Source organism: Meleagris gallopavo, chromosome 1 (assembly GCF_905368555.1).
Source record: "Meleagris gallopavo chromosome 1, MGAL_WU_HG_1.1, whole genome shotgun sequence".
In the NCBI taxonomy this organism is placed as follows: domain Eukaryota; kingdom Metazoa; phylum Chordata; class Aves; order Galliformes; family Phasianidae; genus Meleagris; species Meleagris gallopavo.
In genome coordinates this window covers 185899509-185921034 of record NC_139404.1, presented here as the reverse complement: position 1 = coordinate 185921034, position 21526 = coordinate 185899509, and the positions used below count along the sequence as shown (strand labels likewise).

The window sequence follows — 21526 nt, the reverse complement described above, 5'->3', positions numbered from 1 at the left end:
TTAGGGAATCTTATGTACATTTTAGAGCAATCCCAAGCAAGTATACAGACTGAGAGAAGAACTCATTGAGAGCAGCCCTGTAGAGAAGGACTGCATGAAGATGATCAGAGGGCTGGAGCACCTCTCCAAAGAAGAAAGGCTGAGGATTGTTCAGCTTGGAGAAGAGAAGGTTCTGAGCAGACCTCATTAAGGCCTTTCGATATAAAAAGAGAGCTTATAACAAAATGGAGACTGACTTTGAACAGTCTAATAGTGAGTAGACAAGGAGGAATGGTTTTAAACTAAAAGTTGGTATATTCAGGTTATACGTTCGAAAGAAATCCATTATGAGGGCAGTGAGGCCCTGGCACAGCTGTCCAGAGAGCTGTGCTGCCCCATCCCTGGAGATGATCAAGGCCAAGTTGGATGGGCCCTGGGCAGCCTGAGCTGGTGGGGGGCAACCAGCCCATGGCAGGGGCTGGAGCTGGATGGTCTTAAAGGTCCCTTCTAACACAAATCATTCCATGATTTTATGGTGTATGCTCCACACCAAAAATCATATTTATTCTATCTAAATGCTAAACATGCCTGTTCCACTGTAGACTGAACAAAAAAGGCTTCAATATCTCTCCATCCTGCCTTACCTGGTATACAGAGAGACCTGACAAAAAATGATGCTCTGTTACTATTCTGCATCTGATCACATGGAGAAGAAACCTTCAATTTAATTTTGTGGGTCACTAGTAATTCTTTTTTTGAAACCTAAACATGCACATACATGTTCATGCACTTCTTCAGCTTAAAGCCACTTCTAGAAACCATAGCAACCAGCATGGAAACCTCAGCTTGCTTGAACTACACTCAGTGACACTTTCTTCTAATCACACAACATACTCTGTGTCTCATGCAAGGAGGGAAAGCCTTTTTGCTTAAAACTTACTGTGCAGAAGGGGTAGGCAAGTACATTTTGTTATTTCATATTGTAGTCAAAGCTTTCACCTCTTTTTTTTTTTTTATCATCACATGATTCCCATAGCATCCAGAATATGGTGTGTTTTTGTTTTTTTTAAATATATGCTTCGGCTCTCCTTGAGTCACTGCTTGAAACTGAGTTCAACTTTTAAAAGACATCTACATGCACAATACATGCACTGGGGGAAACCAGTCTTAGTGAACCAGCATGGGTACAAGTGTGTTACCCACAGGCTTCCTGACATATCCTCTACATGTCATTCTACAACTCAAGTGCTACTTCACTTCCTACAGCACTGGTGCACACGTTGGAGGCTGTGGCTTTGACACACTTAACAAAGACGGGCACCTCCACACCTGCAATCTAAATATCTCTCCCAGTAACACAAAGACCAAGATCACTATTTGTCAAACTTAATGCTGCAGATACCATGAACAAAGTTTTGCCATGCATGCAGGAATTGGGTCTTCAATACTCTTGTCCTATTCCTGCAACACCCTTAAGCTCCCCCTAAGTCACAGTGGGATCTGAGTGCAGATGAACCCCAAAACGTTTCTCCTCATTCATTACTCAACCACTGCAACCCAGCCCTAGGAGGCTTCAGGCATTGCTCTTCAGAAAATTCTGGAGGCTGTGCAATTTCCTATGCAATTTCAACACAATGTTAAGTTAGCCACAGCTATATAAAGGTGCCTTTATCATTCACGATGATCTAGAGCAGAGTCAAATTTAAATACACTCCATCTATTGAGGTGAAAGTGAAAGCAGTGATAGCTTTCACATCCTAAAGGGAATTTTAACATATGGTAGATACAGTTTTTCTAAAGCAATGTTTTTTTCTGAAGCAATGTATGATTTAGTGGAAAAAGCCACACTCTGGAGGGGAGGGCAGTGATTGTCAAGAATGAGAGTTAAAACTGGAAATTTTGGTAAAGGGATGAAACAACTGAAACCACTGAAAAAAATGTTTTGCTATTCCACCTTTTTACATCTCCAAAAAAAAAAAAAAACCAAAATAATTTGCCTTTTTCTAAACATAAGAATTGAGGAAGAAATGTGTCAAAATTCTCCAGCTTGCATCCTTGCACCTTTTCCATTAACAATACCTACAAACTTGTTGTAATCACACTTTGAAAGCCAATTAGTTGAGGTATACAAATTCATGTTCTTGAAGGTCACACTAAGTCGTACATTAGCAGGGGAACCTTTTGAAGCAGTCCTATGGTTTTAACTTCTTTTTACAAACAAATTCTTAATCTTCCAGCAATGGTGGAAAGAGAGCAACAGATCTGACTGCAGCTCATTAAAGGAGAGAAAAGAGAAGCTATCGGAGTATCATGTTCTCCCAAGTTTGCTATTTTAATAATATCCACTGGCTCACATTATGATTTTCTTTTTCTCCCTAAGACCCTTGCATCTATAAAACTCACAAAGCTCTTAGCCCCAGTTTTAAGTTTAAACAAATCTAGGAAAAAGCCTCTTCTGTCATTTCTGATACAGCGTGTAACGTCAGGTTAGACAGGCAACTTTGGAAGCTAAAAGTCACCTTGTATTTCACGTCCTCAGATCACAGCAATGAATTATGATAGTCTGGTAAGATCTCCTCCAGATATCAATTACCAGCTTCCCCAGTGCAGTTCTTGTACCAGGGGAAATGCCTGAACTACAGAATGACCCAGCTCCAGAGATGGAGACACCACCATGGCCTTCAATAGGTTTTAAGTATTTACAATATTTGCTGCTAAACAGGTAAATTTTATTTGTCCTTTTCACAAATCCAGTTTCAAAACACTGAATTTTTAATACATTTGCTGGACTGATGATCAGCTTTTTCCATTGAAAATATTTATCAACCATGACATTATCTATTAAATTTCTTAAGTTAAATAGCTTGGGCTCCTACTTGTTGCAAGTAGGACACAGGAATGCAAGACACATTTCTGAAACACGTGCAATTATTCTCCTAGGTGACACTTTATTCCTCCATTTAACACATCACTCATAGACGGAAACCATCTGAACAAACTACAGCCTCTTAGAAAAGGTGAAGCTGCAGAGACCTGTGCCTCTCCATTTTGTAGGCAGCAAGTTTTTTTGTGGTCTTCTGTACTTATAGCCAAGCTTAACCACACTTCCTTACTTCTGACAACACAGAAGGATACCGGAAGGATTTGCTCTTTGCAACCCAGCATACTATGGATATCCTATGAGTCTATGGTTACAAGAAGGTTTATTAGTCCCTGCAGTTGCATTTCTTTTGGCCTCTGGGAAGAAAATGTGTCTGCTCTTCAGCATCTGGCTCCAATATATAATTTCTATGCCTGGCCTCACAATCCCAAACAGAAGTTGAGAATCCAAATGTCACGTGGGCCACATAACCAGCTCCATCAAGCTGATGGCTTGACATTTTTCCATGCAACTTTGAAACAGAAAACTGGGACATTCACATACATAGTCAGTCAGAGGCAAACAAGCACATCTGATGACAGTTGGTGGCAGTGACAGACAGCTGTGAGAGCTCACATTAACACTAATGCAGCTGCCACACACAAGGAGTGACAGACAGACATTTCTAACAAAAGAACATATAATCTTATTTAGAAGATGTAGCTAACATGAATCAAGGTGAACAACATGTCTTTATATTATTAGTGCCACAACTGTCAGCAGCAGCTTGGTGATAATGAGTTGATTAAGATCCAGTTTTCTAATGGTTGATGGACTGTAAAACTAATAAAGATGACTTACCTTTTGCATCTGTTCTGAAGCTTATCTTCAAGACAGTACTAGAGATGTTAAAGAAATCTAAGAACCTAGTACATCTACGCAAAATTCATGAAGATAGCTGCTTATTAATAGACACTTCTAAATGCATTTGGCATTCAAATATCAATATTCAAAATGCATTATACCTTTGTAGTGAAACTACAGGTAATTACAGGTGACAGAATAAGCCTGCAGATCATTTATACACAGCAGATCATCTTTCCTACCTCGTAAGAGTTTATATCTGTGTTAACATAGCTACCTATGTATAGAAAAGCAGCCATCCAAATTAGGTCAAGCTGTGCAGCTATAATACCAACATAGCAGGCAGTATGCTGCTGGCATTACAGTGCAGCCAGCACTGTTGTCTTTCATAATGAAAACAGACAATTTCTTCTATCCCTGATTGTTTAGTTTCAAGCAATTTTCAGCTTTAGTTTTACTACTGTAACTCAAATCAGTCCCCAGATAAGAGATGTGGGGTAGTTTACTGAGAGGTCTTTACCAGCACATAAACTATCACACCATTATTATGCATGGTAACACAGCAGGCACAAACTGTGCATACATTATCTAGGGAAATCTGTACCCCACCATCCATCCCCATCCTCCATAAAAGGCAAGAAAACAGTAGTATTGTCTCTCACACCTCAGGAACAATTTTCTTAGGGTTTCTATACCAGCACTTTCTCTAGAAATAGGGTTCAGGTCTAGGGAGAAGCAAAAGAGAAAACGTTACCATGCTTGGTTGTGTATTTCAGAAAAAAATATCTGTGGGACAACTGTGTAGCCTCACAGTGTACTGCAGCCACTACTAAAGGATTAAGTCATCACAGGGCATCTCAGTTTGCAGCAACATCAAATAGCTCTTTCAGGAAGGAACAAGTTGAAAGCGACCCACTCCTTCCCCACTCACAAGACACCCCAGCTAAAAGTGATCCAAATGACACCATGTTATCCTGGAGACTGTTGTTAGCACGGTTCAATGTATTTTCCCCATGGAAAACTGAAGTAAAAAAGGAGTTTTCCCACCCAATTTAAAATGAGACATTTTGGTCACTAACAGACACTTTATCCACTTATAAAGTTCTCCATGTCCTTGAATATATTTTATATACAAAATACTGCACTGGGCATCTGTACCGTAGCAGATCACTGAAATTTTCTTCCACACATGAAACTAGGTCTCATCTCCAGGACACTCCTACCTATTCATGTGAGCAGCAAAAGCCAAGTACTGCTGCAATAACAAAGTACTAATTTCACCTAGAAAGTAATGGCTCATTCCAAGTGTTCCAACTCCCATCTGCCCCTCTGTTCCACTCTTCTTCCCTGCATATTTGAGATATAAAAAGAGATGAATAGGGAGGGGTTTATTAGCAGCATTGGTAGAGATCTAGCCAGTTTACTCAGCAAGGACTACTCAGCTCCTGGGCATTGCCAACCTTACTTGACATACCTGTAAGAATCTTGGATTCACTTGGATGATTTTAATTCATCCCTCCTTTCACCCTCCTTCCCAATCATTATACATTCTGCTAAAGCAAAAAGTTCTTAACAAGTTCAAAACTACTTCAAGTACAAACAACTATAGGAGTGGGATAATTTTTATTGAACTCTGAGATGATCAATTGCAAAGTACAGCAATAAAATCCAGAGCTGGAGCATTTAGCAACAGGCCAAAACGCAGAATTGATTTTCATCATCGTAAGAGTTTGACTTGCAGCTTTTGCAGGACACTTAAAGCTTTAAAATTTCCCTTTAATCAGCAGAATTGCCCATTCCCTCCCCATCACACATTTAAGTTCTAAACTGCAGTGACTTCATGATTTCTGAGGAGTAAGGCACTACAGTGTCCTTTCAGAGTAGTTACAGATTATCACGGCACTTGCTGTGATGTTCAAGATTGTCCATGGCAAAAAAAAATAAAAAATGCAACTGGTGACAGGAAAATGTCTATCCCATGATTAACAAAATGCCAACTGTATTCTAGGTGATCTACTGGTAGACTCCAGAGAGGAAGCCTACAGTACTCAGTGCAGAGTTTAGAGTCCTCACCTACCAAAACTCTTTTCTCTGGTCTGAAAAGTGTCATTAAAACTCACTTGTTTAAGCTAGAGAATGGATTTTAACCATTCTCTAAGAACTGGTACGCTTTCATAGATGAGAATTTCCTTCTCAAAGGCACTTAATGAAGACATTTATAGTTTTGGAATAGGAGTGGCAGCCACTGCAATGCTTTCAATTGCACATTCATCAGTGCCACGACGGATTCTGAAGTAACCATCTTCTCCCCATGAGGTGCCCCAACTGTTCTTGACAATCCAGAACTTCTCACCACTTTTTGGGTCTTTACCATAGCCTACCAGCAAGACAGCATGATTGGTCAGTTCAAAAGGGTTGAAGTTATCCTTGAGCCCAGTGTGATGGTAGATTCCCTCTTTATAAAACATGAAATCATTATAAACTTCAAAGGCAACAGCCATTGGCCCACTCAGAACAAGCTCAAGTTTCATCAGGGCTTCATTGCAGGCTCCATAGAAACCACCAACATAGTGGTACTCAGAAGTGTAGTAGTGATAACAGCTGCGCTTGAACAAGCATGGAGAATCTTGAGCTGTGTAAGGGAAGCAGTCCTCTTCCACCACACCAAAGTCTTGGACATACTTCCCAGCAATGAGGTATGGAAAGCCACCATCACAACCTAAACAAGAAATGCCTGGTTATTCCCTTGGAAAATTATTTGATATGGAAGATGTTCCCATTCAAACGTTGGAATACTTTCAGATTACAGTACTGAAGACAAGATGCAGTGCCTCCAATTATTCTAATATTCCAGTTAGCTATAGCTAGCTTTCTAAATTACACACAAGAAAATTCAGAAAACAGTGGGAACTGTATTGGGAATTTTCTAATACATGGACCACCTCCTCAACGATTTGCTCCTGACATCAAGAACAGCAGCTGATTATATGCTACAGAAAAAGCTGTTACAGCATGGGTACTCTCCTCTGAAAATTTAAAGTCTTAGTCATCGCTTTTGCTCGTCTCCCCCCTCCCCATATGTTCCTTTTCTCTCTGAATACGCTTTCAGGACACTTGGTTCCTTTCTATCTAGGCATGCATTGAACTTAAATGTATTTTCAGCCCGACTCCTTAGACTGGCCAGGAGGATGGAGGCTACTTAAAATCCAGTAACATCCTTAGCATGGAATCCACCTACTCCTAGTCCAGTGCCACCCCCAACAGCAAAGTGGGCTGACAATTCCAGTATATTTTTTTAACTATCTTTCAGAAAACTAAAGAAAAAAGTACTATAATGCGTAGTTTGCCAGATTATTCTGACAACAGAACAAAATCATGTGTGAGAGGAAGGTGTGTAAGTTTTGAATGTACTTCTGCAGTATCATTATTACTGGAAGTTAACTTCGTGTGCACCAGTGTACTTACCCTGAGAATACTGGCTGCAAGATACAACCTGCTGGGGACTGAAGACTGGCTTCTGAGTGTTGTTTGTGAGAATACGTATTCTTGCTTCCAGCATGCCCATGGAGGCAAACGCATAACAGCTGCCACACGAGGCTAAGGAAAGGAATAAAAAACAAAACCAAAAAAATACCACAAAACAACATGAGCAGTCAGTTATATAAACAAGGTGAGTCACCTGCATTCAGGTACCAGTATGACTATACTGCACTGACAAGAGTTAAAACCTGACAGACCAACACAGTGATTTTAAGTTGAACATTGACAGATCAAGAACTTTAAACATACATTTACCTTTTAGGCTTGTAAGCAGTTTTGATCAAAACAGCTTTAGCAACTGTTTTTGTTTTTTAAAAAACACCAAATTACTTCAGAATAACAGACTGTATTCTACTCTTCAGGATTTTTCAGCAGTATCATTTAACATCCATACTATTCACCCTGAATGAATCTAGAGGGACCATATTATAGCAGAAAAGCCTCACAACCTACTGCCTCAGGCTATAACCCTTTAAGGAGCACTGATGGGCAGTGAACTACTTTAAGTTAACACTGACAAATCTTTTCTAGACTATTTCAACCTCTCAGTGTATTTTATGCTGTAATCTCCTGTGAAAATCTTCCACCTCTAGAACCACCCCCCCCAAAATAACTCACTTTGGAGAGTCTAGTGGCATAAAGGTTTGATACTGTATATTCATTCCAGTTACCTTTATTTCCCTAAGGATATCTAATTGTACACTGGATTTTCCAAGGCACTTAAATTTCCCTTCTGTTGCCTGGCAAAGAGCTAAGTCTCCTACTTTTGGAAGAAAATTTAGTAATGCTTCTAGTTTTAGGCCTCTTCACTCCCTAGGAAATTTCTGTAATGCATTGAAAACCTCTAGAAGTAGAATGACATGCATCACAGGGAAGGACAATTACTTGGATGAGGTCCTATTTTATCTGATTGTCACCACGGTGCCCAATTTTCCTTTGTTTCCTGACAGTAGGGAAGTCAAGAATTGCAGAGCTATGAAAAGGAGGGAGGCTTAAGGAACAAAGCAAAGTAGCTTTTCTTGAACTGTGTAGGTGTGTAAAAGCAGAGCTATAACAAAAGCAAGACTTGGTGAAATTGCACCTTCACTGAATTAGATGCATCTCTGAAGGGGCAAAAATCAGACTGGAGAAGAATGTTTTTTTGCCCAGCAGGGCTAGCTGAAGCAGTGAAAGGTGCCATTGTACAGTCACAGCATCCAAGATGGGCCATGCTACAGAAAACTTTGCTGTGTTTTTGACATATAATCAATGCAATCATTTCAATCTGAAATCTGCTGGGGTGGTTGTTACATATAAAAAGAAAAGATATATAATACTTTTTTTTTTTTTTAACTCTGATCGTAAGGGTATTTGTGCAGTTCTTTATGTGCGAAGCACACTAGCAGCAGGGAGTCAACTTCACAGCTGCTTTTCCTCAGACTTTCTAGAAATTCTCTCCTCCAGACACAATTAAAGTTTCAGTCAAATGAGATGCCACTTGCTCTGTAGGAAAGGGCTGACAGATGTTGAGGAATAATAAGGAGGGGACACAGCATCTAGGAAACAATCAGCTGACCAGACTTCCCACTCATTGTTATTTGCAAAAAAAGCTTGCAGAAGTTGGTGGAAATCAGAATTGCATGGTAAGGCTAACAAAATGTTTAGGTTTCTCTCCTCTCCCATCCAGTAAACTTGGTAACAAGCAATGGCAGGGCTGTCTTCAGGATGATCCACATCTTGGCTGAAAGATGCCATTACTGCTCTATAAGCTGCCTCTAAGTATTACCATCGAAGACAACTGCAGTTGCATGAAGCCTGCCATGTCTCAAAGCATTATGCCAATGAACAAAAATTTATCTTTTAGTTCTTGTTCAGTACACAAGCTTATTTTAAATCCTTAGATAAAAAGCAGTGACTTCACAAGCATGTGACATCTGAGACACCACAATCTTTTAATTCATACAATTCTCCCTGCATCTTCCAGACAACATGCTTCCTACTGCTTAGAGCCTTCTCCATCATGTCATGTTCTAATTAGTCACCTAACAACCTCTTCAAATCAAGAGCTCAGTACCTCAGAAAAATCACACAATCTACAAACTTAATTGGTGGGTAGTTTTTTCTGTTGTTGGGTGTTTTTTTTGTTTGTTTGCTCTCTGAAAGCCTGAAGGCTAGAATTCTTATTTAATGGAGCAGAATCCATATTCCACAGACATTTAATATACCCAGCATGGTTTCTCAGATTACACAAAAAAATACAGACACTTTTTTTTACTGGAAGCAGCAGAACATTCTCATTTAGAGAAACCTTGAAGCAACACAAAGGGAAAAGAGTAAGCTTCAGGCTGAGTGTTCCTCAGTTTGGAAAGTTAAACAGTCTTGGGACATTTGCAGTTCACATCAGGAGAAAGTACAAGACTGTATCATTTCCTGTTACCATCCTTCAGCAATGTGATGTGACAGTCTGTGATCTAAAACTCCCACAAGACTTTCTATGCTTTTTTCTACCAGAAATCTATCAGGCAGAACTTGGCAGAACTAAATTGTAGATGTAGATCCAGTTATGTAAGTAACCCTCTCCCTTCTCCACCACACAAACCCATTTTGCTTTTCAAAGTTGCTGGTAATTATCCAGTTGCAGGTGGAAATTTGTTTTCTCCTAGAACAGGGAAGGCATGCATTAAAAATGCGTATCTGGCTTTCAGTATGTACCTATTTAATTGGGAAATAGAACATAGAACAAGTATCACAATGCCTATGGAAGAGGACACTGTCTATGTATATGTTTACACCTATTTTGAGTTCATGGTACACTGCATGTAATCCATCATATACATACCTTTCACAGCAAACGACATCTCATCTTGCAAGTAGCTACTTAAGCAACTGCTCAAGTTCACAAACTGATAAGATTTCAGGGCAGTACAGACAATTTTCATGAGTTATTAATTATTGCTGCATGATAATGTTGCATGATAATTTGCCATCAGCACAAATTAGGAAAAGAATTAAGTGCATATCAGTTCTGTCAGCATGCAAAAAGCCATGACTGAGATTATTCGCACAAAGCTTGGCAGCTGTCTTTATGCAGGGCACTGTGGTTGTTGGCTTTCACTTCAGCAGAAGACACTGCTAAGATAACAGCACAACCATAAATACAACATTCTATTTTGGCAGTGCTGTCAACCAGGATTCCACAAAGTTTCCGCAGGTTAGTCATAGTAAAGATGCAATCTATCAATTACAAGACACTATGCAAGTAAGATAAAATCTTGTTAATAGCAAACTACAGAGTACATCAAAGGAGATTTAGTATATTTCAGAGAGATATATATACACATTTATTTATTTTACCTTGATTCCTAACAGGGCTGACATAATTGACGCCATTCACATTTCTCCAGTCCCAGGATTCTGGTAAGTTTGAAACTTTTTTGAGTAACTCAGGTGTTAGAGGAGCAGGCTTTGGCCTAAAGAGAAGAAAACACTTAAGTAACATATAACACTAAGTAAGGAAACAACACGTAACACTCAAATGTCACCTTCCATCCTTTTTCTCATAGTTTTACACTAAACAGTTTAAAACAGCCTCCATCTACGCTGAGTAAGTGTCAATCTCCAAAGATTACTTTCAACAAGATGAAAGACCTAATCAGATCCCTCCCAAAGGGAACTGTATTACAAAGTATCTACAAGCAGATTAGTTAAAGTATTTGCCCTAACCAGAGGTGCAAACTCTCAGCAACTGTAGAAATACTCCCATCCAAATCAATTTTTACATGTTATGACATTCTTCAAAAAAAAAAAAAAAACATACAATTGCCAAGGCTTGGAAAGGATCAGTAGCACTCCACTCACAGCACATCAGAATAGAAAATGGAAGAATTAAAAGGTGAAGCAGCCGCTAAGAAAAGAAACTTTCTGAAAAATTCCAGTTTTCACATTAATGGTGTAATGGTGGACTATATATTCATTCTTATTGCCAATCTGTCATGTGACCTGGAAGACTCTGAATATACTCACTGGGTGATTTCACTGAAACTGAGAAATCACTTCACTCAAATTATGGAAGACCCTCGCTGCAGGCAAGACAGGTTGCCATAGTAACCAAGGACTTCCCCTAGAAAATCTTCATGTTTAATAAGGTAATGTACTTCCCAGCTTTTTAATTGCAATGATGAACTAGTAGAACCAGGAAGATAGCCACGCAGAGGCTGACAGCAATGGCAAGCAAGCAGTTGATGGTTGCAATGTCACACACATCTATTCAAGATTATTCCTTCTTCTGTGCATGTAGGAGTTCACCAGAAAGTTACTGGGCAAGGTAAGATTAAAGGGGAGGTGATTCCATTTGTCTCAGCTGCTTGAGAAAGCACATGTTATGAATTATTATTCAAATGAACAAGAAAGCTGGCACCCCATGAAAGCGAGCTAGAGGGCTTGAAACACTAAACATCTAAATTTTTATCCAAAACCCAAATAGGAAAAGTGAGCATAAAGATGAACATATTCTTTGCAGCAGTGGGTATAGCTGTTGATGGCAAACCAAAAGGCTGTAGTACCGTGAAGTCCTGGAATAGAGACCCCCAGCTCTTCTTGTTAGTTCTTCCAGAGAAAAATTCTCATACTCCTCATATCTTGTTGCTCTCCAGGACTTCTGGTAAGTATTGATAGCATTGACAAAGTCAAAGTTGTGCACAAAGCGTCTGCTAGAAAGCCTGCAATCACAAAACAAAACAGTACAATGAAAAAAAGGACTGGGATTGAAATATTTGATTTGGTAAATGCTTTTATGTGGAGAAGGCTGTAGTTCTGGAAGAGCTTCCTACCAGGCAGAAATGAGGAGTTACACAATTATATGATCAAGACAAGGCTTCTGAAATTTGAGACAGCCTGTAACTCACTAGATACAATCACCTCAATCAGCTCAGTTCTAAAACTGAGCTTAAACAGAAAATGCAGGAAGACACAGGAGCATGTGTGATGTAACTGGCACAACCTCCTGTCTTTGTACACTCAAGGTTTATTTGAACATTATCACTGGCATTAACTTTATCTCCAGTCACAAAATTGAACCATGCTGAATGAACCTGCTGAAACCTGAAGCACAACTGCCAAGTGTTTCACCTAGCGAAATATTTGTTGCTTACCCTCCTCCAAGTTTCTGGAGAGGTAGTTGGTTTACGTGAACATCTGAGGCAGATGAAGAAACCTTCTGTCCAGTGAAGCAAGCCCAATTGTGGCCAAGTACATCATGCACCCATCCTGGCAGAGTCTCATTACAGTAGCTGGTTACGTTCTGGCCTTCTTTTTTATACTGTGAAGAGATTACACTTGTACTGAATACACACATTTGTTAGCATAGCAATAGTCCCTACTCACCCAGGTGCTTCTTCTGTTTCAGTCAAAGTGGCCAAACATTCTAGATCAACCCACTTTATGTTTAATTTCAGAAGAAAGCATCAAATAAACACTAAGCAAATTAATGAAAGCAATCCTCATCAACTTGCTAAAGGACTGCAGGGCTGTGACTTATACTTACAGCAACAAACCATGTATTAGTACTGGTATTAACAAATGATGTAATTCTTTGGGTTGAACAGTTACTTCCTAGCTAAAATGTAAAAGGCATCTTAATATTTAGCCTTCTTTTCAAGGTCTATGTGGATTACTGCACCGTATATGCAACCATTGAAAAGTAATCCCAGACTGCTGCAAACATTAAAAGAAGCCAAGACTTGTGGCAGCATGAAAATCAAATACAGGGAGGATGGCATGTTTTTTCCCAGGGAAAACTATATTAGAGCGTTTCTCTTTCCACAAGTCAGAGCAGTAGGTGGGATGTCTTGCAACTGCTTGAAGTCTGAGCTGTGGTGAAAGAGCACAAAGAATCAGTTTCACCTCAGCTATCAAAATGAGATTTTAAAAAAAAAAAAAAAAAAAAAAAAAGAAAAAAAGATGATTCATTGAAGGCAGCTCATTAGAAATTTGGGAGTGGGTGAGGAAAGTGGTACTAAAAGCTCAAGTACCAATTCCTAACAGATTCAGTGAAACTTTCTGCATAACATGGTTTACAACAAACATTGTAAGCTTGCATGGAAAATTCCTGTTAGCAATTCTGTGACAGTAGTATGTCTGGGGGGGGAGAAAAGTTTTTATACTCATCTTCTAAGGTGCAAGTTTTGCATTAGGTTACACAGGAGACTGAAAATTTGTACTACAAAAGCTTTAGCTTGACTCTTCCAACCACGGATTACTTCAACAGAATACAAATTCCCTAATCCAGGAATACGTCATTAAATCCCATCCAATAGTTGCAGATGTACAACTGCACATGGATTTGGTATGTGCAGTGTATAGTGCTCACTGAAAAAAGCAGTGACTTGCAGCAATGCTTCTAAACAGATTTAAACTAAACTAAGCACAACCACCCTGTATGAGTACTGGTCTTGCTGGTAAAAACAGCATGTTTTAATTCTGCAAGTTGTTAATTTCCCTAACAGGTAAGAATGAAAGGATAGAGACCTTACTGGACACAGCACTGCAGCACACCCAGGCTGCTATCTCATCCCCTTTTACAGCTACTGCTGTCAATGTTCAGCCCATAAGCCTACTCAAATTCTAGCAGGAGGATTGCCACCCACATTAAGCACGATGAAGAAATGAGAATTGGCCCCCCATTTCTTATAAAATTTACAAGCACTCCTATGGGCTATAACATCAGGAGTACAGTTCAAATTGGAATAGGACAGCAGACACCTTATTCTACAAATAAATAACAATTGAGACTATCAGAACAAACTGCTATGTTGCTACCTGATATAAAATGCAAGCAGATATAAACCACATCTGCATTTCCTTGGCTCCAAAGAACATTCTGCAGTTTAGAGATATATATTCACATTTACACTCTGGGAAAAGAGCAGAAACACCTTGCTAGTAAGCTAGTCCAGCTAATGACATCAGAAATAAACTTTCAATTGATCTGCAGAATTAAATAGCACTAGCAACTCTACCATTTAGATTTCAGCAACAGAGTAAAAACATTCAGACTTTTTTTTTTTTGCAACATCTTGAAGTTTAAATCGTAATTACTGCTACTTGTCCAGGTTGGTTATTTCAGCAATTGTTGGGAAATGGGAGAAAAACCTGCGAGAGGGAAACATCACCAAGTGAGCCTGGAAGAGCTTAGTATATATAGTCTGAAAAAGCTTACCTTGTATAGTGAAATACTTTATAAGCATTTTTTTCCCCAGCTGAAATAACGCTAACACTTTAATATGAAAAAAACAAACCTTTCACTTTTGTTGTTGTTTTAGGGCTTTTTTTTCCCTGCTAGAATACAACTCAAAAGTTTGAAGTAATATCACTTTGTCTGAGGAACAAACCATACAATTTTTAGGAGACTGTCTTTCTCCAATGTACTAGCCTTAACAATAAGCAAATACTACAAATAACCTGTAAAGTCAGTGAGATCTTAGAGTAACTTGGAAGGGCTCAGTAAGTCTGGAACTGGAACAAGACTACTAAAAAGAAACCTAAATGAAACATACATTATCAATGAACAAGCTGCATCTATATCCACTTAGTATAGTAGCACAGCTAAAGACACACTTTAGACAAAATATCATCATTCTTTTTAGTAATTAGAAGTTCATTTTGGCTTAATGTTGAAGAATTACACTGAAAGTTCAGCTAGCATCAACTGAGCCCCTACGCTTGAAACACATATATTGGCTGAAATACAGCTGTTCATTTGTATGAAACATAGCTGTTCAGCTCTGCTGAATGGCTGAATGAGGAAAGTGCTAAAACATCACAGATCAATCAGGATACTTTATCAGTTCTGTCATGGTAATGGGGTTTTAGTCAAGTAACTTAACTGCAGTGAAACAGAAGTTCATGAGCAGATCTTAAACGATGAATGCTTTCCTAACAAGCACAAACTCTCAGCCATGACAGAAGACATGCAAGGCTTTCTGGTATTGCTACTCTTTCAGAAGAGCTGAAGTCTGAGGATCAAATGAGACCAACTTCAGAGCATTTTTAAATGTAATAATTGTAACTACACCAGTATTTGAAAGAGAAAAATTGCCTAGTTCACTGAGATGCTAGGATAAACAATTTAGCTCTTCCAAAATGACTCATCAGCATGAAATCTTTCTTTTGGAAATCACCATCACAATTGCTCCATGAAAAAGCAAAGAACATCAATCCAAAATCATTTGGTAAATCCAGAACAGTGTGTAAATTGTGAAATTATTTCAGGGAGAAATAAGAAATTTTATGAAGCAGTAAAGCAATAGGCAATTACAGAACTAATGTTTTAATACAGAGTATTGTCTTGCTATAAAGCAGGAGTGTCAGTAAGCACAATACTTCTTCCTTTCCATGAACTCCAAAGGCACTTTTCCTACTATCATCCTAAACAGCAGTAAAAGCTAAGCAATCCTATAAGAGGTAGCCTTCCACAATTTCCTCTTGTTCCATTTTCAGGCAGTCCTTTCCCATTAGCATTCTACTTCAGCCCATTTTACTAGATTATGACCAACTCTAAGCAAATGAATTCCACTACGATTAAATAACTTTCAGGTGCAAATGGTATGAATATTTTAAACAATAAGCAGTCATTCCTCAAACAAACTCTCAAGTGTGCATTGTACTGAGTATATTATTTTCCCCTAGGAGCTTTACAGTAGATGAATGCAAACTGCAGTTGATAGAAACACATTTTCAATTTTTATCAGGGCTAAATAATTTTATTTTTATTTCAAACTATTGGAATAATTAATGGTTTAAAGTAGACATATGTCACAAAAGTTGAAGTTCTTCCCTACAAACAGCCTGACCACGTTCCCACAGACAATTGTGAAATAGTAGTTTCGTGATGGACAGTATTACAAATTCTTGCCCAACAAAGTCAATGAGTTGTTTGCCAAAAAAAAAGAAAAAGACAAGAGGAAAAAATTATTTGCTAAGCACTGTGATATTTCCTCATGCTTCTCAGTAATCTGTGGTTTCTCTTACAGCAATAGCATGAACATTATACAGAAGGTAACCAACTTGGATTCTTATTCTAATTTTTAAGGAAATAAGCCTTTAATTTAAGCATGTCTTGCTGATGGAATCCTTACTACTACACAATGGTCCAAACTAGCTCACTATGTCCGAATACCAAAAGCAACTGCAAAACAATTAATGAGTCCATTTATTTACAAATGGATTTCATGGTCATGAAATACAACCTATTGTGCCTTGCTACTGCTCAGGCACATTTGACTCACTCTGTTTTTGAGCAGCATGTTGAATCAGATGACCTCCTCAAGTTCCCTATAAGCAAGTTTTTTTTTCAATGACATTCTTATCATACAATATCCTGAGCTGGAAGGGACCCACAAAGGTTACTGAGGCCAACTCCTGGCTCCCATGTGGTGTCCTGAGAGACGGATCATATCAAGGAGTGCTGTTCAAACATTTATTGAACAATGAGAGACTTGGGACCATGATCACTCTCCTGGTAAGCCTGTTCCAAGACTCAACCTCCACCTCAGTAAAGAACTTTTTCTAATATCCAGCCTGAACATTGCCTGACACAGCTTCATGCCATTCCCTACAGCATTCTATCACTGGCCACCAGAGATAAAAGATCAGAACTGCTTGACTTCCTCTCATAAGGAACTCACAGACAGCAATGAGGTCACCTAACAGTTTGTTCTAAGCTCAACAAACCAGTTAGCCACTCCTAAGTCATGATTTCTAGCATTTTCAGGACCTTTGGGTCCTGCTCTCCTTTGGGCACATTCCAGTATTTTTGGTATAATGCTTAACAATACCCTCACGTATCAAAGCACTTACGTTTCCATAAGCAGAGAGAAAAATACCAGATCAGTACTTAGCTGTCACTTGATGTGGTTCTCATCTTCTAGAAAGATATTTCACAATTGAAAGCCTTCACAGACTTAAGGTTGCCTTCAAGTTGGTGCCAGACAGCTCTTTATTCTGGTGAAGGTTGTTGTTTCTGTGATTAAGTTCCTCACAATTATTTTGATAATACCTCTGCATTTCAATGTAAAAGTATCAGCCTAATGATTCCCAGCCTGTTAGCTCAAATGTCCTTCTCCTATGATGTCCCTGGTGTACTTATCTACCATCTGCTGAATTCCACTTGCTAGAGATGACACAAAGCCTTAGTTTGGATACAATACTACAACATATAGCAGTCCACTATCCTCACAGAAGCAGTAATTCCTAATTCTTGAGGTGGGCACTCGCAGCTAGCGAATCTTGCAGCAACATCCCCACCTGAGATATTTCAAGGCCATTTTGCCCTCTTCTACTCTTCACAGTCAGCAGTTTTTACTGCCTCACCTACCAAACCTGTCAGGCGTATGCATTGTGGTAATTTAGTGTCCCTGTTTTGGGATTATGAGAGCCTCTCAGTAAGCTATTTCTCTCAAACTTTGCTCTTGCTCATGTATAAAATCCTGATTTACGCACCATAAAAAGTTCCTTAAAAAACACAAACAATATCAGTTAATCTTTTAGATCCTACACTGTCCTTTCCTTTTAACTTAAGTGGACTCCTGCAGCCATAGAGGATGTCACAGCTCAGTCAGAGCCTCATGTATCACTTCAGATAGGACTAGAGTCCTCCTGGAAGATAAGATTGCCCACTTTTCTTAATATGTAACACCGGCTTCAAAATAGCTGCTCCCAGGAAGCTGATTTGAAACAAAAGTCATTTCATCATCATCCTTACTGGCAGCCCATGTTCAGAGATCCTAGGATGCTAGGACACGGCCTGAGTGTTTATTATTGGACTCATCTAAAACCAAATAGACCACATCTTATGAAGTGAAGAAGAAATGTGTTCACCCCTCCTGCTGAGGACTGCACTCAGTGTCTGAGCAGTCCTGCTGCACAGAACCTCCAACTCCCAAATAGACAAGTCATTCCACAGACTGTTTCAAGCCACCCTTCAGATTCATAATGCCCCTCATCAGCTAAGCAGCAGAGTGCCCCTCGGCAACTGGGTCTTCTGCCTGCCCTTACTGACAGTACTGTTTGCAACTTGATCTGAAGTCATTAAGCAAAAAAGAAAACAATCCAAGGAGTAGGAAGGTTCCTTATAGATTTAAGACTTGCTCTGGTATTAAAGCTCTTAGAAATCCTTCAGCTGGGTGAACAGATGACCTTTCTAAAGTGAACAGGGCATATCTCATGCATCTGAGAAGATCTTTAAGGAAAGATAAAAGCAATTATGTCTGATATTTCACTTGAGTGCAAGATGTCAGAAAGAAAACTGAAACAACTCTTTTTTCTAAGCCACTGGGAGAGACAGTTTCATGAAGGTTTTTAAACAACTGCTGTAATCATACCCAGAAGCAAAAGAAGCAACACTGTTAAGAGATTTTTCAAATACTACTACTTCTGCTCTCCTCTCCCTACCCAGCAAATAACAATCATTTTTTCTTTTGTTTTTAATGCAAGAATACAGCCATTTGCCTGATTACCCAGGCAAAAGTTAGAGGTGAAGAAAACCAAGCGCTCCCATTGCTCTACTGTGGCACTCAGCAAGTGAGGAGAAGCTCGTGTACAGGCCATTACAGCAACACTCAGTGATGCAGAACTCAAGTTAACTCACCTTAAAAAATGCAAACCACTTGTAATTGTTTAGCACAATTTCAAAGCCTTGATTGTAAATCAAAGTGAAGAAACCAAAATTGCCCAGGCTATCCTGGGCCACATCTAATTTCTGAAGATTCACAAGCACTGTTTTTTCCACAGGTCCTGCAAAAACAATTGTAAAGACAACATTTAAGTTTAAAAATGAGTAGAAAGCATATCATTTATTTTACTACAAAAAATGCTAAACAACACTCACTGAATAAAGCAAAAAAAGATATTAAATAAATACAGCATAGGGACCTCACTTACCTAACAGTGCGTCTACACATTCATTTTTCCAACATCAGACAATATTAGCACATTTAATTAGCCACAACAGCAGTACCAAAAACCTGCTGCAGGAAAACATCAACTTATTTAAATGCAACTCGTTACACAACTCAGACACTGTGTTTAGTAACAAATCTTCCCCTTGAACACCTAATTTCAGATGATGGCCACCACACCACCTCACAGTAATTACAGGATCATGAAGGTTGGAAAAGACCACTAAGATCACCTAGTGCAACCTCAACCCATCCCCACTAACACGTCCCTTAATGCCACATCTCCACATTTCTTGAATGCCTCCAGGGATGGTGACTCCACCACCACCCTGGGTAGCCTCACTACTCTTTCTGAGAATAATTTTGTCCTAATATCTAACCTGAATCTCCCTGGCAAAACTTAAGGTCTTTATCTCTCATCCTATCAATGTTACCTAGGAGAAGAGACCTACCCTCACCTTGCCACAGTCTCCTTTCAGGGAGTTGTAGTGACTAAAATCTCCCCTGACTAATAAGATCTCCTCTTCTCCACACTAAACAATCCCAGTTCCCTCAGCCATTCCTTATAAGATTTGTGCCCCAGACCCCTCAGTTTCATTGCTCTTCTCTGGACACACTCCAGGGCCTCAATGCCTTTCTTCTAGTGAGGGGCCCAAAAACTGAACACAGCAGTCGAGGTGTAGCCTCACTAGTGCCAAGTACAGTGGGTTGATTGTGTCCCTGCTCTTGCTGGCTGCCCTATTTCTGACAGAAGCCAGGATGCCAACAGCCTCCTTGATCACTCTGGTGGTTCACATTCAACCAGCTGTCCATGAACACCCCCAATGCTCTGAATCCCACCAGTACCAACTTCACCTCCCATGCTCCTACTTGTCATCTGCCTGGTCTTATCAATCAATCACAGACTGCTTAGATGCTATGTATTAACTACTCCTCAAATAACAGTCAAACAATAATCAAGTAATAACTTGTAATAGCGAGCTATTATCTCCCCCTCCAGAGAAATGCTGTTTTTTGCCTCCTGAGGTTACCAGGCGAGCTCTCAGCCAGGTATAACCCCAGAGAGCAACACTGCATTTCACAGCTGCATGAGGCTGAGCTCAGTAGGGCAACTGAAACCGTGAAGAAGGAAGAAGTGAGCCGGCATGAAGCACTGGTTCTAGTAAAAGACCTAGCAGAACCCAAATCGAAAATACTAAAAAGAAAGCAACTGAAGGGCAGTAACAGGGCTGCCCACTACGGTCACCCAGAGAACCATGTCTCACACAGAGAGCCAACAGGCCGGCTGTTAAACAAACACAGCACACTAGCCACATGTTTCCTGCCCACCGGTTTCAGTTTCCCAGCACCGAGCAGCAGAACCCTATCCCCCCCACCCCCCTCCGCCCGCCCTCACCCCCCGCCTTCTCCCTGCAGCTCACGGGGTCCCTCGCACCAGCCCGAGGCCGGACTACCCGGGGAAAGGGAGCAGGACGGGATCGGCTCTCACCCGCCTGCGAACAGTTGCCGTGGCGGCCGCCAGCCCGCCAGACGCGGAGCTCCCATGCGCCCAGCAGGTCGGCGTAGGAGCAATTGGCCGGCGTGTCGGCCCGAAGCCCCGCGGGCAGCATCGCCAGCACCGCCACCACGGTCCGCAGCACGCAACCCGCCATGACGCCAAGCCGACCCCTGCCGCTGCCGCCGCTGAAATAAGCCCTGCGGCCCCGCCGCTTCCACGCCCCCGGGCCTAGGCCTGGGCCCGCCCCGGAGTGGTGGCGCTGCACCGGGAGGGGCCGGGTCTGTGCGCCTGCCGCCCGTGGGGGTCTGGGCCGCTCTGGGCTGTGGGTGCGGCCTGCCCTGCAAAGCGTTTTCTCCTCATCTGAAAGCATCTCCCGCCCTAAAAGGCGGCCCCCTCTCTAAAGGGAGTTCTCCTTCACAAAAAGCGTCCTTCCTAAAGGACAGCCTACCCTGCAAAGTGCACCTCCCTCACCAAAGGACATCACCCCACAAGATATTATACAATCATATTTAGGTTGGAAAAGACCACTGAGATCATCATATTCAACTACCAGCCCACCCCCCACCGTGCCCACTAACCCATGTCTCTCAGTGCCGCATCTCCACAGTTCTTGAACACTTCCACATTCTGCTATCCAACCCGAACCTCCTCGGAGCACCTGAAGTCCCTATCATTCTCTTCAGAAAGGAATCCCCCTACCCAAAAAGGGCAACCAATTTCAGGGTGGAAATTAGGGAAAAAATATTCTCAGAAAGAGTGGTGAGGCACTGGCACAGGCTGCCCAGGGAGGTGCTGCGGTCACCATCCCTGGAGGCATTCAAGAAATGTGGAGATGTGGCACTGAGGGATGTG

General features: G+C 40.6%; 1 protein-coding gene across 1 annotated transcript; it reads right to left on the bottom strand.

Moving 5' to 3' along the window:
- Positions 1-5767: 5767 nt before the first annotated feature.
- Positions 5768-21043, bottom strand: CTSC (cathepsin C). The gene is made up of 7 exons (XM_085216407.1): positions 20666-21043; positions 18867-19012; positions 12373-12539; positions 11785-11940; positions 10577-10692; positions 7169-7300; positions 5768-6422 (listed from the first exon to the last, which is right to left on the bottom strand). Exons 1-7 carry the CDS (start codon positions 20826-20828, stop codon positions 5920-5922), a joined length of 1383 nt encoding a protein of 460 aa, XP_085072533.1. The 5' UTR covers positions 20829-21043; the 3' UTR covers positions 5768-5919.
- Positions 21044-21526: the final 483 nt, after the last annotated feature.

Coding starts and splice junctions, on each gene's coding strand:
- CTSC (XM_085216407.1), bottom strand. CDS start 20,828: ATGGCGGGTTGCGTGCTGCGGACCGTGGTGGCGGTGCTGGCGATGCTG. Junction 12,540..18,866: donor AGTGGTTTGCATTTTTTAAG/GTGAGTTAACTT, acceptor ATCTCTTCACAG/TATAAAAAAGAAGGCCAGAA. Junction 10,693..11,784: donor CTCTATTCCAGGACTTCACG/GTACTACAGCCT, acceptor TCTTCTCTTTAG/GCCAAAGCCTGCTCCTCTAA.